The 15,771-nt window shown below is 41.6% G+C and overlaps 1 protein-coding gene across 2 annotated transcripts in view; it reads right to left on the bottom strand.

Annotated features, from left to right (window-relative positions):
- DCBLD1 (discoidin, CUB and LCCL domain containing 1) overlaps nt 1-8,603 on the bottom strand; it is a 47,970-nt gene extending 39,367 nt beyond the window's left edge. For both annotated transcript variants that reach the window (XM_026065992.1, XM_026065993.1), the window contains exon 1: nt 8,424-8,603. In XM_026065992.1, the coding sequence (XP_025921777.1) occupies nt 8,424-8,520 (97 nt within the window). In that variant the 5' untranslated portion in view covers nt 8,521-8,603. The remainder of the gene's footprint in view (nt 1-8,423) is intronic.
- Nucleotides 8,604-15,771: the final 7,168 nt, after the last annotated feature.

The following is a 15,771-nucleotide window of genomic DNA, read 5'->3' as shown; positions in this document are numbered from 1 at the left end:
TAGTCACTGCTTCCAGGCCTTGGGTAGTACACCCAAAGCCAGTCTTAGAAATATGTGACTTTCAGCACTGGAATTTGCTTTTCAGCACTCTAACTACAACAGCCTTGAGCTTGTGGGTGTGAGAAAACTTCGATGTCTTTTTAGCTGGTAAAACAAAAAAAGATTATTTATTTAATTATTGCTTGGATAGCTGCATTTAATCTTTAGCAATGCTTTTCTTTTATGGATGTGCTATAATGCTGTGATACATGACCTCTACATTTTATTAGTTAGTGTATTTGGGAACAGATGTGAGAATGGATCTCCACATTTATCAAAAATTTAGAGGAACTGCAAATGTAGGATCCCCGTTTTGCAAAACCCAAGTTGAGTTTCAAAGAGCAAGTTTCCAACAAATACCTGCMCTGCCCTACTTAAAATGCATGCCCAAATTATGCATCTCAAGCGCACGTGTACTGAGAAGGCATCGAGAAGTTCATTGCTCAAGCACTTGCTGTAACTGCATGCACAGAAGGAACCCTGAAGGACTGTAAATAGACGGAAAAGTGGCAGTAGCACAGTGCTTCTCTATCAGTCACAAATGTGGAATAACTCAGGACCTATAAAGGCTATGGGGAACAGATATCCCACAGACAGCAGTTTCTTTCCTGTCCCTTCTGTGCGCCACAGAAACACGGCCAAAGCGGCGCTGGAGCCCCCCCCTGCTCCCAGTGGTGGGCACCCTTCTAGCTGGGGGCACTGGGCAGTTAGGGCACCTTTTCTGATTCGCTGATTTGGGGCAAACATTCAATTGGATTTCTATTAGGGGCTTTTCAGGTGAAGTAGGAAATGATAATCTTAACCGAGAGAGACACACACACACACACACACATATATATATATGCAAATTGTTTGCTCTACTTTCTCCATCTGTTTTTTTCCCCCGAGTTCTTCTCTTTGCTGTTCTTTACTGGAGATTAACTTAAATTATATTGCACTGAATTTGGACTCTGTGGAAAACATATGCTGCAAGCTCAGGGCCAAACTCCAATATTGGGATGCACAGGAATAGCAAAATTCAAAGCAGTGTTAAGAACTGACAAAACCATAGGGACAGGAAATTCAGAGACATCAGGATAAAGAAAGGCCAAGGCAGAACTGTTCCACATTAGAGTGGCATGTGGGAAGGCAAGAGTTCAAAACAGCATTAGTTTGGGTAAAAGAAAATATCTGAATATAAAAGGATGAAACCTCAGTTTTTATGTATGTGTGTATGTGTGAGTGTATATATATATATATATATATATATATATATATGAATTCCCTTGTTAGAGTGATACAAGTCAGTCAAGATTGACAGTTATCAGTGACTAAGGCTGGGCTCTTTTCTTGCAATCAAACATGGCTTACTAACAAAATCAGACATTCAGCTTTTTTGCCTGTATGACTAGACTGAATACGTGATTTGTTAGTAAGCAAGAACAGAAAACACCTCGCTTTTGTCAATCACATTATGCAAACCCTCCATTATCCCCAAGGTGTAAATGAATATATTTCTCAAGATGAAATTGGTTTATGGTGGAAACAGTAATTGCCATTTGTTAGCAAGACACAAATGTCTGTTTTGCCTTTGACTCAGCCAACGTAACTTCTAGGAAACTAGCTCTTTCCACAGTGATTGTTGCAGTCTAACAATAAACAGTTCCTCACACCCCTCATATAAATGGAAGCAAAAAATTAACTGAACTAACATGAAGATGTCATCAAAGATGTACATCAGGCTTCCAACCTGGAGTGCTGAAAATAGAAAATGTCTTTTTTCGGCATACCCACATTATCAGCTTGCCCAATACTCATCAGCACAGTATTAACAAGAACGGCCATTCAGAATCCCGGTAGAACAGTAAACTTCATGCTGTCTACAATCCATTGTGGCCACATCTGCCTAGTGTGAACGTCAAAAAAAAAAAACAACAGTCACATTATTACTTAAGTATTATCATGTTGGTTGTGATGCTGTATACGATCCACATGATCATTTCTGTCACTTTCACATTCTTCTGTGACATATTAATATGAGATTATGCAAAAGATATTTGCAAGTGCTGTAATGGAAGTGGAAAATAGTACATAGGGGAATGTTTCATGCCACCCTGTGAACACCACTTAAACTCCATAATTTTCTTTTATTCAACTGTAATTTTTTRATCAGTAGCAGTATCAAGCAATCTTATTTTCATGCTTTGAAACAGTGCAGGCAGGAAGGTCTGAACAGTTTTTATTTATCTCAAGAAGAAATACTTTTATCAATACTTATCAATAGTGTGATTTCTTAGCCCCTAATTTCTTGCAATACAACATGATTCTACTTTGCGTCTAGAAAACACAAGGACTGAATTTCTTTTGAAAAGAAAAAGATTAGTTTTGAAAACCCCAGCATCAGCACTTTTTGAAAATCAGCACATTCTAAGATATCTCATTTTAATGACAATGAATTTAACTACTGTGACAAAATACTACTAGAACAACAAACCCTGACTCCCTCTTGGTTTTGAAAATGTTAACACTTATGACCACCTAGTTTCTCATTGTACATGACACAATACTCACATTATGACTTGCGTATTGAAATTTTGTCTTAAAGCTTTCAGTGGGAGCACAGAACCTGTGGCTCTCAGGCATTTCAATGCAAATTCCTCTCTACCATGCTGACACAGCAAATATGAGATAATATAAACCCCCGGCTTTCGGAGCAAGCTGAGACAACAGGGAGGGCACATCTCCAGTGTGACCCATAGACCTTGCTGCCAAATCCTCTCAATATGGGTGACTTTCAGAATCTCTGAATTTGTTTTACGATTTAAAATATATTCTTTCATGCTTCAGGCATAAAATCAACTGTTTTTGTTATGAGCTCATTTTACAAACAAAGCATAGCTGACAATTAAGTCAAAGCAATCCACCAACACAGAAATAGCGTGACACCAGAGTAAAATGTATTTAGGGAGTCTCAAGCAGAAGTTGCACATCTCTGTTCCATGTAGAGCTGCTGCAGCTGCGACAACAAGGCTCAAGCACTTAACAAAGCCATTCTGTCTGGATGGGTTAAGAAACGCACCTACGTTTCCAGTGTTTTGAGATCTGTCCTCACTACACCATGAAGAAAAGTTTTGTTTGATTTCTGACAGGACACRGGGGCCTTTGTATAACACACGGGATCATATCCAGAATTCCCCATGTGTTTTTGTAATTTGAAATAAAGCAAATAAACACAATTTTTATTCAGTAGACATGAACATCTGGAAGATGACATCAAGATGACTTCAACTTCAATGTCAAAGCATTAGACTGAAATCCAATATTGTTTAAACAATTTGCGGTGGAAGTGCGAGAAACTAGAACATCACAGATTTAAACTGTGATGGAAACAAGGTTTCTGCAGCAGCTGCAGAAAGAAACAATGTTTCAGAGCTTACTAAATGAGGAGTTAGAGCAATATAATGGAGAAGCCCTAACTACCTGATGAATATTAGTGCTATTATGGTAGCAGCTTTAATGTAAATGTGTGATACTAAACAGCTTCAGGATGTACCAAAATGAAGATCCTGGTCTCATACGAGGCCCTGGATCTGTGCTTATACCATTACCATGCTCTGCCTTCCCCACTTATTCTCCTGACCCTCCTCAGGGAGCTTGAAAACACCTTTACTGAAGTTATTTGAAAACAGGCAAAGCAAGCATGGACTGGCCGCGTTTTTCCTTTCCTCTRCCTAAGCAGAAGAGCAGAGTGGAGCTGCCACACCTGTATGTAGCTAGACATCAGCCTGATCCCATGGGGGAACTGGAAGTAATGAATAAGGCTGTGCAGGGATTGGAAACCCTGTTCAGGGAGGAGCAGAAAGTCCCATCACCACCAGAGGAAATTCCTGGGAGACAGGCCCTGGCACTGTCAAAAGGAAAGTCAGGCAAAGGAAGGAACAAAGCACCAAAATGTTTTCTCCCCTCTCGGCTTGCAGGCTTAGTATCAAAAATCATAATAACTAGAGATTTATTAGATTAAAATGGTGTCACCTATGACTACTGGCATCCTCCCTGTGTGCAAGCTTCCAGCCAATCTCAAAAATGTGGCTTTAATGCTCTACAATTTTCACTGAGAATATCAGTGTAATTTGATAGTTCATAATTTATTCTAAAAGCAAAAATTAAGACATCTATATACTCTTAAAACTAGTCAAACTTTTTTTTTTTTAATTTAAAAGTCAATGGTAGATTGTCCCAGTTTGAAATTTCTTAATTCCAATTGCAATTCTAATTAAATCTTTTGAGGAAGTCATATGCTCATTCTTATGCATTGTTATTAACAATTTTATTGTGGATAGTCAGGATCCAGTGCCATTCCACTGAATCCAGTCAGAAGGATTTTATTTTGATTTTGTCTGGCTTGTTTCACTCTTAGCAGATGGTGCAAACCCATGTGTTGATGAATACATGCCACAGGAGAGCATCTGATACGATACAGCCAGCCTCAAGCCTGCAGTGATGTCTATGCTGAAGACTTCAGTGCCCACCACCACCCAGGACCACACTTCTTGGCACGGTATGTTAACTTGGATGCACTTTCAAAGCTACGCTACTTCTAGTACCCAAAATGGCATTGAGAAATGTATCTTAAATATTACTATAGAGCAGTGAACTCATCCTCAAAACTGGTGTTCTTTGTTTTTTTTTTTGTTTTTAACTGTGCTGCATATGCAACTCCAGTAGACTAAAGGTGGCACAGTTTTGATGGGTACAAATGAATGCATTTTTGCATACATAACTCAACAGATAATTTATATGAAATTTGATTCAACAGTAGTGCATGTTACATGCATGCGCAGGTAACTCAAATAACTTTCCCAAGGCATCTTTTTCTCCCTCCATCATTGGCACTCCCAGTGGCCTCCCTGTCTCTGACTTTGCTTAGGTTACCAGAGGGCATATTTCAAAGAGAAACCTCATTCTGGTCATTCACATCAAAGGACTTGGAGCTATTTATAGCAAAGTCTGGGTGACAGAAAATAAGGCAATTTTCAWATGGTGGGTATACACATTTTTTATGAGTCATAATTGGGAAACTGTTGCCTCTGCCATTAGCGATTCCAGTCAGCATTCACAATGCAAGATAGAGGGAGCCAAGGAAGGAAGCAGACATAAGGACAAAAATCCAAACAAACTGAAGATGTACCAATCAGCTATATTCCAGAAGGGGGGGAGGGTTGGCACTACTGAAAAATTCATCGCTATCTGCATTTCAAACTGCTGGAAATGGGTATGCAGACTGGATTAGTGTTAGCATACTGACAGTCTTTGATATATGTTTCTATAAGCCCCTGAGAATAGGCATCTGAATACACCTACTCTTCAACTCTTTTACCTTTATAAGGCCTAGATCCCATTACTGTGTATGCTGTTATCATATTAACTAACAGTATGGCCTCAAAATATTTAAGAGTCTACTGCTCATAAATTCTCCCAAGTTATGAGCAGAAAGCCAGGCATCGGGTGGAAGCGTCAACAGACTCAGCAATACTGCGAAGCACAAATTCACATTTGGATGCTGATCTGTGAATCACACATGAACCAGTTCCATTCCTGTGTTTTATCAGGAAGGAAAATAAACAGGTTATAGCAAAAGCAGTGACTTAAATCTTGTTCTTAACCAGGTGAAACCCCCATTCCTCGTTTCTCTTCCTACAAATAACCAAACCACTGGCTTGTCCTACTATCCAGAATTTGATTAACAGTTCAGAAGTGAAATGGGAGGAAGACTCAAATTTCTGAAGATGACAAACTCAGGTTCAACTCTGATATAGGTATCTGCTGCCCAAAACTACATTGCTCAATGAGACCAAAAGAAAAACAGGAGGACAGTGAAAGGCAAAAATAATGTATTCAGGGTTGCCTCTCTTCTGCTTTGGATTTGAGTTGCCAGAAGGAGATTTTGGGAAGAGATACCAGGCAGGTGTGGTTGTGTGAGGCTGGGCAAGCAGGAAGCAAGGTATATTTTGGAGCTGTCAGCAAAGTAGTAGCAATTGAAACTACATGAGAGGTTAAGATCAGTGTGCAACAGAATAAAAAGGGAAAAGAACAACATTTTATTATGAATCCCAAAGTCATTTGTTACTCATACACAGTCATAGATATGATATTTGTCCCCAGGTGAGACCTACTAAGCTTAGAAATATGTTTTAATTAAAGTCAGTTTCCTAACCACTCAGCCTTTCCTATTATCATTCTATGAATAACCAAATTCTATGTTTCACAGATGTCCTCAGACAAAACACATCTTTAATGTATTTTTAAGAGCAGAGAAAGAGTTGACACATGCTCTGCACAGTTACACTCTTGATACGAGTCACGCCATGAAGCAACAAAGCCAGAGCTAGAACTTGCACCGTGAAAGATAGAGGCTCTTCCTTAATTTAAAACTTAAGTAAGAGAGAGACCAAACAACAGCTTCATCATTATCCTGCAGTAGCCCTCAAAATAAACTAAAGAGGGAAGTGATTTGGTCATTCACATCATTTCTGTTGTGAAAGAAGGCAAGTTGCACACCCAGCTCAAGAGAAGCCAGAAAAACTGTACTACTTTATTTTCAACTCAATATATTTAAACCAGTGCATCTTTCTCTGAACCAGCTGGTGGGAGACCCCAGTGGAGACAAGATATAGAACTAGCTGAAACTCAAGCCTGATTCACTCTGGCAGTTCTCATGCTCCATTACAACTTTTAAATCAAGTCAACAAGCTTGTGTAACAGGAAGTTTGTATCCACTTATCCTTATCTCCTTTCTTCACTTGTGCAACTTTATAACACTTGGCCCCTAATTTATAGGGTAAGATCAATAAACACACACACAAATATCTATCCCCTGAAGAGAAAGGGAAGATATGGGTCAAAATCTGTTCTGCTTTCCAGACACTAGACAGACTTTATCTTGTAAGCTTGAGTTTGGTCCAAGAGAACCAAGCAAAAATATTCCTTTGCATTTCTGTGCTATTGATTTGATGCCAGAAACATTTTAAACATGAATACAACATAAGTGCCCTTACCAATGTATTTTGGAATACAGATAAGGTGCAAGATTCATACTTACTGCTGAGTGCCACTACACACACTAAAAATCCCTAGAAACTTCAGTAAACTTATTATTCCTGATTTTCCACATGACTTTCTCCTCAATGTCATCATATGCAAGACAAACACTGGTGAAAGAGGAAAACAAAAAACCCAAAACGCTTAGGGGAAAGAGGAGATTGAGGGAAGTTTGTCTGGTGTGTGCACGTTTCTGCTAGCATATCAAGCAAGAGTCTCAAAAGAAGGAAACATATGGAGAGGATGGAATAGCAAAGCTTCAAGGGAAAAAATGGTTATTGCATTAAGCTTAACAAGTAGAAAGGCAACTCATATCAATTCTTCCCTTCAATGGAGGAAGGATCCATAGCACAAATCTCCATTTATAGAAAGTGTATAGAAAAAATAGGTATAAATCAGCCAAACAAAGTACTGCTTAGTACCACTGCTGGGATGCTATGCAAAAGGGCAATACTGGGTTTTTGGAATTTGCAGCCAAGTTGAAACATTAATATTGGGGACTATTAATTCATCTTAAATGTGGCGTCAAGTTTATTAGGACACTTGATTTTCACTGTTAACTATTTCACTGGTGGCTGTCAGCAAACTTCTCCAAGACAGATGCATCAGGCCACAGCCATTAGGCTGCAATTTCTCAGTAGGAAGAAAAGTCAGCTGTACTTGTGATTACACAGGAAGTTTACCTGTTAGCCACATAAAAATACAGGATAAACAGGCAAGTACCTGGGCCATAATTTTAACAAGCTGTAGTATCAAAAAAAAAAAGGGGGGGGGGGGAGCTTGCAAGGTCTCTCGGAATTCCTACAGAACYTTGTTACAACAAGAGCAAGGGTATTTCATTTTAGCGAAGCAGTAAATAAACAGACCTGCCTGTGTGCAGTTTGGCACCCGTTTCGGGACCAGGGGCTGCGAGCACCGGGCGCGGCCGGGATCGGGGCGGCCTGGGCTGCCCCGCCGCGGGCCCCCACGCCACGGCCTCCGCCGCACGCGTCTGCCCCTCGCCGGGGACTTTTCCCCGCTCATTCCGCTTATAACAAACACACACCCACAGAGCCCCACGCGGCCCACCCTAATTAACGGGGGATTAAGAAATCAGCGGTATACATGCACCGTGAGGCCGGTTAGCGCTTTAATCTCGCGGCTACTCAGACGCGGGGATAAACCCGGCCAGGATTTAGCTATAGGCAGCCCCGCCGCGAAAGCACGGGGAAACGCGGGCAGCGGTGCAGGGGACCCCCCGGCCCCCCGGCGGGGGCAGGCGGCGGGGGCGCCGGCGGGCGGGCGGCCCCGAGCTCCCCCGGACTCACCCAGCTTCTCCGCCCGCAGCCAGAGCGGGGCAGAGGCTCCGAGCAGCAGCGAGAGCAGCAGCGAGGGGGCGGCCCGCGCCCCCGCGGCGGGGCCCATGGCTCCGGCTCCTGGCGGGGAAGGGAAGGCACAACTTCCCCGCTTCCCTCCCGCTCCTGCTCCTTTCTCTTCCTCTTCTCCTCCTCCTCCTCGCCGCCGCCGTCGGGGCCGCTCCGGGGCCAGGCAGCGCGCCCGCGGAGGGGGGCAGCCGCCCCGCGGCATGCCTGCGCGCCCCGCAGATGCTCCTCGCGGGCGGAGAGGGGCGGCGCGGGGCTCCCGCTGCCCCCCGCGCCTCGCCCCGGCTGCACGGCCGGCGCTGGGGGTGGAGAGAGGAAACGGGAGCAGGGCAGCGCCGCCGCTGCCATTGGGCGCCGCCGCGCCGGGCGCCTCCCCCCGCCACCGCCTCCCCACGCGTGGCCGGGCCCGGCCCTAGCGGGGTGGCCCCGGCGCTTGCACGCCGCGCCCAGCAGCAACGCGCCTGGTGCAAAACCGAGTGCATACACGAATATGTATACGCGCATTTTTTTTTAGGATGCGGCGTTATTTTGCTCCGCGCTCCCCCTGCCATGGCGGGAAAGGGGCACGGGCACCCGCGGAGCGGCTGCGCGGGCGCGGACACGGACACGAGTGGGGCCGGGCCCAAAGGGAAACCTCCTCTGCAGGCAGCAGAGCCCGGGTCGCGCCTCGAGCTTCCCGTTCCTGTAATCTGACCCCGGGCCCGTGTGTTCGCCCGGGGGTGAAAAACGCACGTTTCGCGTGTGTGGTGCAGTGGTGTGTTAAGCTTCTGGGCTGATTAACCATTATATTTTTAAATAAGGATGTAGGTAACTCTCTCCAGGTGAGCTGGCCTCTGCTTGCGCATGGGGGCATGTCACAGGTGTGTGGTAAGGAAATGGCTGTAAGTGCTGGCAGGTCCTGGAGACCTGTGCATTAAACAGGCCCCAACAGTTCTTTTAAAATTATGCTGAAGAATTCAAAGTAGCCTTTATACAGGCTTTTCAGAACAGGGTTGCTATGAGGATGATAGATTGGCACCGGTTGCAGTTGGGAAATACTGTATTGCTACAATAAACTATAGTACATAATAACCTGCTTGTCCTAGACACAACTGATAATTACTAGATTTGATCATATTTTAGAAAAAGTCAAGCTTAATACACCTTTATTTCAACTGAGTTATTATTTTGTAAATGTTTATGTCTGGTTTTTAGCTTTTCAAGCACTGTGCATGTGCAATCAGGCATGCTTTCTACCATGTATTCAATATGTTATGTTCTGGGTATATGCATTTAACAGGGTTTTAGTTTTTGAGTTTTATCCCTCCTTTGCAAAGGAGAGTTTGAAATCTAGACTAAAATGTTAGATACAGTGCAAAGCAATTTAACAGTCGGACTAATTCTCACTAGACCTCATCAGCGAATGCCAGTGTCCCTCTGGCTGAAGGAGGTAATGGTGGATCCTTTGCTTTGAGAATCTGAAGACTGAGCGACTTTTAAAGAGGAGCATGTCTGTGTAAGTAAAAGCGGCCTGTTCTTGCATTTGCCTCCCAGTTCATCAGAAACAATTCCTTTACAAATTAGGGAGACTATGGAGGGGAAGGGGCAAGAAAGTCAAACTTCACTACAGCTGCAAGACTTAATTTAAAAATAATACAGAATTGGTAAAATTACTGTGGTCATGTAAAATAGCTTCTCCAATACTCAATATTGCTTCAAGGCCTACAAATAAGACCCAACATAATGAAAATGTGAGGGAGATGAAGTAAAAAGAAGCATAAAATAAACGTTGTAAAACACATCACCTCTGAAAGAGTTGCAGTTATTGAAAAGCAATATAACAACATAATAGTGTACATTGTTTTGTATCAATTTCAGCAGACAATGAAAAACAGTCAGTCATACATGTTTTTTTACTGGGAGTTATACTGATTTGCATTCTATTAGCTGGGGTGCAGAATATATTCTTTAATAACAATATCAGCTTTTAGTTGTAATTGTGTCTGTTAAGGATCATGGTGAATACTGGCAGAAAAGTCCTGCTAAATTATTGAATTCAATCCCAAGTCACCTCATGGAAGCAGTGCCACAATAAACTGCATCTGGAGATCTTTGTGCGATTTAATAGGCAAAAGCACCCGCCATGAAGCTTGTAAGAGGTAACGCTGCTAGTGCTGAGCTCCCGGCAGAACTTGCGCTGCGTAGTTGGTGCAGGCAAGTAAGCAGCCGAAGGAGGCCAAAGAGATTTTTCCCTGTCACGTGTCTTCAGGAGGCTTTTAAGGAGGAGAAAGACGGGTCGGCAGATGCAAGGGGAAGAAATATTCTCTTTCTCCTGGGTGTTAGGCTTGGGAATAGCTTCTGGGACAGGTAGCTAGAGAATAATTTGCTTCACCATTGTTTTTATTCCAACAATTTGTAGTCAAAAGATAAATCATGCCCTTGAGGCCAGGGCTGTAAAATATTTGTTTTCTGTTGCTGGCTGGTAATGGTTTGCCATACAGGCGAGAACAGGCAGAAAGGCAAGCAGCCTACCTTTTTGGTCTTCTCACAGCCTCGGAACCCAGCAGGAGCTGGTTGCCCATCCAAGGCCACGTGCTTTTTGTGGCAAGTGTGTACGGTGCTCAGGTGGAAAGTTGGCACCTTTTCCAAGACGTGTTGGCAGCATAGGTTTTCTATTGACTTCAGTAAAATAATGAATAACACCACCAGCACAGTAGCTTCTGTATTATTTATTTTGTTATTAAATTCACATTACTTTATCATGCCCTCTTTCTGACAGTTTTCAATAGGCTATAGGCAAGGAACTTACTGTCAGCTTCCAAGATTAAATAATCATTAAGACGAATGAAGTAGTCCACAGCTCTCAAAGCTATTATTCAAAATCCTGTGTAACCTCTGTCACATTGCTACATTGGTTTATGTGTGCTTTTCCAAATATATCTTTGTAAGAAGGAGAATTAAAACCAGCTTTTAAACAAATACATTGTTTAATATTGGAGACTTTCGATCAAGGCAAAAGATTAATGCAGAAATAAGGCATGCATGGAGCCTGGCTAATAACTTGTGATGAGATCACATAAAGGGAGCTTCATAGCACGAAAACTGTCTGGCAGGCCACTTCAGAGCTCTCTGAATGATATATGATTTTGGTCACTAACACTTTAACTTGGAAGAAACGGGATTCACCCAATGAGGTAGATAGCTGACTATTTAGCTTGAGCACATGCTCTTCTTTTACAGTCACTTTTCCAAACACATCAGTCAGGAATATTTTATGTGTTTGATGCAAGTGGTATTAACTGAGTTGCCTACAACTAGATGCAATGTATTTTGTCTAGTATTCATTGTATGGATACCTTTACTTACATAGATTGTGCAACCACCTGCAAATTAGCAATTAGGTTTTTATTCCAGTAGTCTCAGGACAAACACCAAGACAGGACGTTCAGGACAAAGTTCAAATCACTTAAGAATATGGTTAGTATGACAATATGCTATGGACAAACCTATGTTTATTAAGACAGTAAAAGTCTAGATTAGATTCATGGATTTACTTTCTTGCCTTTACTATATATAATAGACATTGAAAGGTCTTCTAAGCAGATCTGAGTAGTCCTTAGCATGCCTTGGGTGGTGATGCTCATGTTTAGTCAGTAGTTTGTTTGGGGGGGGGAGGGGGAAGGAGAAAGGAAGGAAAAACACATTGAAGAGTTTACCTAAGCTTATCTTGCAAACTTGACACTGTATACATTCTTTCTTTCAAAAGCATCTTTTCATATATTTGTTCTAGAAAAACGAAATCCAAAACCTAATTTATACAAAGAGGGTTAAATTTCAGCTTGTTGGAGCAGCCTGGCTTTTGTATGGCTAACAGGAAAGTTCTCGTTCTTCAGAAGTTTCAAGTGCTTCCTTTGCTGACTTTGCAGGAGAAGGGGGAGGAATCATAAGGCCCAATGAAGTGGAGAGGTCCCTAGGTCACCAATCACAAAGTGCAAGAACAATTCCAGACATTGAGAGGTATGTTAATCTTGTCACTTAACAGAAGGACAGCTTGCAGYTTGAGAGGCCTTTTGCAGTCTTTATATGTGGGGCACATTTTGCATTTTCATTGGTGCAAAGCAAATAGTGTCATAGATTTACAGGATAAAGTTGAGAACAAAATACACTGGTCACTGATCTCTGTGTATTCAAGTGCAGCATTGCACCAGAAGTGTACATGACAGTTTCACTTAAAAAAAAAAAAAAAAAAAAGAGGAAGGAAAGAAAATGAAATGTGTAAAGTAAAAGCCTCCCCAAAAAACAATGTGTAAAGTAAAAGCCTCCTAAGTGTGACTGGATTCAGCATTTATATTTGATATGTGAGGAGCCCTCCTTGTTAAAAATGGTTAGGGTACATTAAAGTCAGTGCTGCTTCAAGGCTGTGAGATGGTGTAGAAAGTCCAGACGGTTCCTTCAAACACACTTGTTGTTTTGTATATGTAGAGTACTTCATGGACACTGCCTCACTGTGGCTGTATCAACTAGGCTAAGGCCATGCTCCATGAAGACGTTTCAGCCTGTGTACCAACTTCCCCTTTTAAGGCCTCCATACCATTAAACCAGTTGGCAATGGGGTGACCTCTGGGTATCCTCTGGGCTTCTGGATACTCTCGTGATAGCTGCTGTGAAAAAGGCCTTTTCCATTTGTGGCAGACTGCAGGACTGAGCTCCTCTTATCAAAGCCAGCCTTGGCTCTGGTGGGAACACATTAGCAACTTCCATTATTGCTCGTTGTTGTCGTCCTTCTCTGGATGCAAAAATGCATTCTTAAAAGTAAGTGGGATGAAGGTGTTGTGAAGGAGTTAGTAAAATAACATTTCCACTTTTTAAGTAGATGTGGGCAAGTAACTCAGAGGATGTCAGTTGAGTACTTCACTGCTTTTGAGGGAAATTCCAGGTAAATATCAGACAGAAAAAACTTACTTGGGGCTTGCCTATTAAGAGCAATCACTAAGAAATAATCAGTGAAGCAGTTTCACTTGTGCTGGCACAGGTCCACACCCATGCTGCTGAGTTGGAGCCATGGCAATGGTATTGTGCAATTACACTGGTAGCTGAAATCCCCAGGGTGGAAGAGACCATAAATATTCTTTGCCCACAAATCATGGCTGAAGAAATTATGGACAATAAATTCTGGCAGTAATCTCTGGGAGAAAAAATAAACAAACTGCCGCAGGCTTCAAGACTTTGTCTTTATTTTCAACAGCAGAGAACAACAGGTCTTGTCCAGAAAGGAATGGTAGYAGGGCTCTTACCAGCACGGGATGAATATGCGATAATTGGATGCTAAAGAGGATACACAGCCTCATTCACTACAGTGACAACAGTTGGGTGTAACCCTAATGAGAGCTGTATCAGGGATGAATGGGCACCCTTCATCACTTTAATTACTGTAACCTATCTAATCATGTCACCTTTTGTGTTGTAATTATGAGATCAAGCTTAAGACTAATCGTTTGTCCCACTGTCGCATATTCCGCAGTTTTGCAAAGCTGCCTGGCAGTCCTATGTCATAATTTTTCTTGCTTTCAGACAAAATAAAATAAAGTTGCTAATCATCCTGATTCTGAAGATAATCAACCAAATGTCAACAAAGGCACTAGTGCCATGCTGTCATCTTAAATTCTGCGAAGAAATATGGGGCAGAATGTTCCTTTTCATTTAGACATATTGTTTTAAGGTTGCCTGGAAAAATATTATGATCTAAAGATTCATGACATTCTTTGTCAAAACAGAGCCTACTATTTTATAGCTTACTAGTTGACAGTATTCTTGATCAACTTGTCAGTGACAAAGCTCTCATTGCTTTTTATAGTTGTTTTAAAGGGTCTTAGTGTTTCTATGAAGCTATTAGTGTTCTTGGACATTTTAAAAAGAACAGCTTTTCCCCTTTAATCCATAGGTAGTATGTAAGTTTTAATCCTTCCATGTTTTTGAAGGGGAGTTCATAGCTGTGTTTGCATAGTGGTCATTTTTTGCCATGACAAACAAGGACCCTTAATCATTTATTCATGTTTATAAGGCTGCTTCCTAGTAAGAGCTAAAAAATTACTTGTGCAAAATATGGAGCAATACAGTGGTCACTTAAGGGAATAACCGATTGTGTTTGAATTATTTGCTCTTTTATAAAGACAGTAAGCAGTCTAGTTATAGCCTCACAAAAAGAGTGTGGAGGGAGGGAAGATGAATGCAAGTAAACAGAGTTTACCCATTTCTAATACTGTCAGTATGGCACTTACTCTCATGTATACCAGAGAGGGCAGTTTACATACTGGTTTATCTACCACCATATGCCAGGCTATATAAGTAAGAACTTAGAAAGCTGAAGGTGAATACAAGTGTGATCTGAATGACTGACTGATTTAACTGAAATCAACCAGTTTACACCAGGTCTAGCTCTTCTTCCTAATTTCAAGTTTTCATGCCAAGTTTTTTTACAGGATGCAATATGAAATCAGGCAGAAAGTCTTAGGGGATAAGAAGCAAGTCCCGAGATGCTTTTCTTTTAATTCAGTTTATTTCTTTGAAGAGAGAGGAATGGGAATCATGCTTACTAATTTAGGAATTAATAATGGGTGGGTCTGTGCTCCCTCCCCCTCTTCTTGCTCACTTTGGGCCTTATTAAAGCCTGCATTCCTCGTGAGTTTCACAGAAGTAAGCCACTTATGCATAGTGGAAGCACGGGTCATAAATCTGTAATAATCATTACGTGTGGAGAAAAAGCTTCTTGTGCAACTTTTCCACATAGCATCGGGGCATTACACCAATGAATTACAAAGTCAAATTTCTGTAATTTGTAAGTGTCACAGCTGTGAATTACAACTGTATATATAGTTTAAGGGGTCACTGTCACTTGCTTTTAAATCCAGATTATTTATCACATGTAAAAACTGATAAAAAATCATCTGAGTAAATCTGTCTTCATTTTTTTAATAGTTAAAAAAAAAAAAGGGCTTGAATCTGGATACTGTCACATTTTAATTACAGCATTCAACAAATTATTGTGCTTGTATGTGGAAAAAAAARAAGTGTAGTGCCTACCATAGGTTCCTTGTCAAGGATAAATGGATAACAGAAAATTAACTTAGTAGGGTGATGAACACTCAAATCTGTGTTAAACATTCATTCCTCATAGTGTAATAAATGAGCAATAGCTTGAGAGTTTTTATGTCTTAAAAGTAGGTTTATGTGGACAGTATCATTTTTCAAACACTCTTTCTCAAACTAAGAACTTTTGGCATCCTTATGTCTACTTCTTTTCAATCAAGTACTGCAA

The sequence above is a fragment of the Apteryx rowi genome, unplaced genomic scaffold (assembly GCF_003343035.1).
Source record: "Apteryx rowi isolate R43461 unplaced genomic scaffold, aptRow1 scaffold_235, whole genome shotgun sequence".
Lineage (NCBI taxonomy): Eukaryota > Metazoa > Chordata > Aves > Apterygiformes > Apterygidae > Apteryx > Apteryx rowi.
The sequence above is the reverse complement of the archived record's forward strand: the minus strand, read 5'-3'. Positions and strand labels throughout refer to the sequence as shown.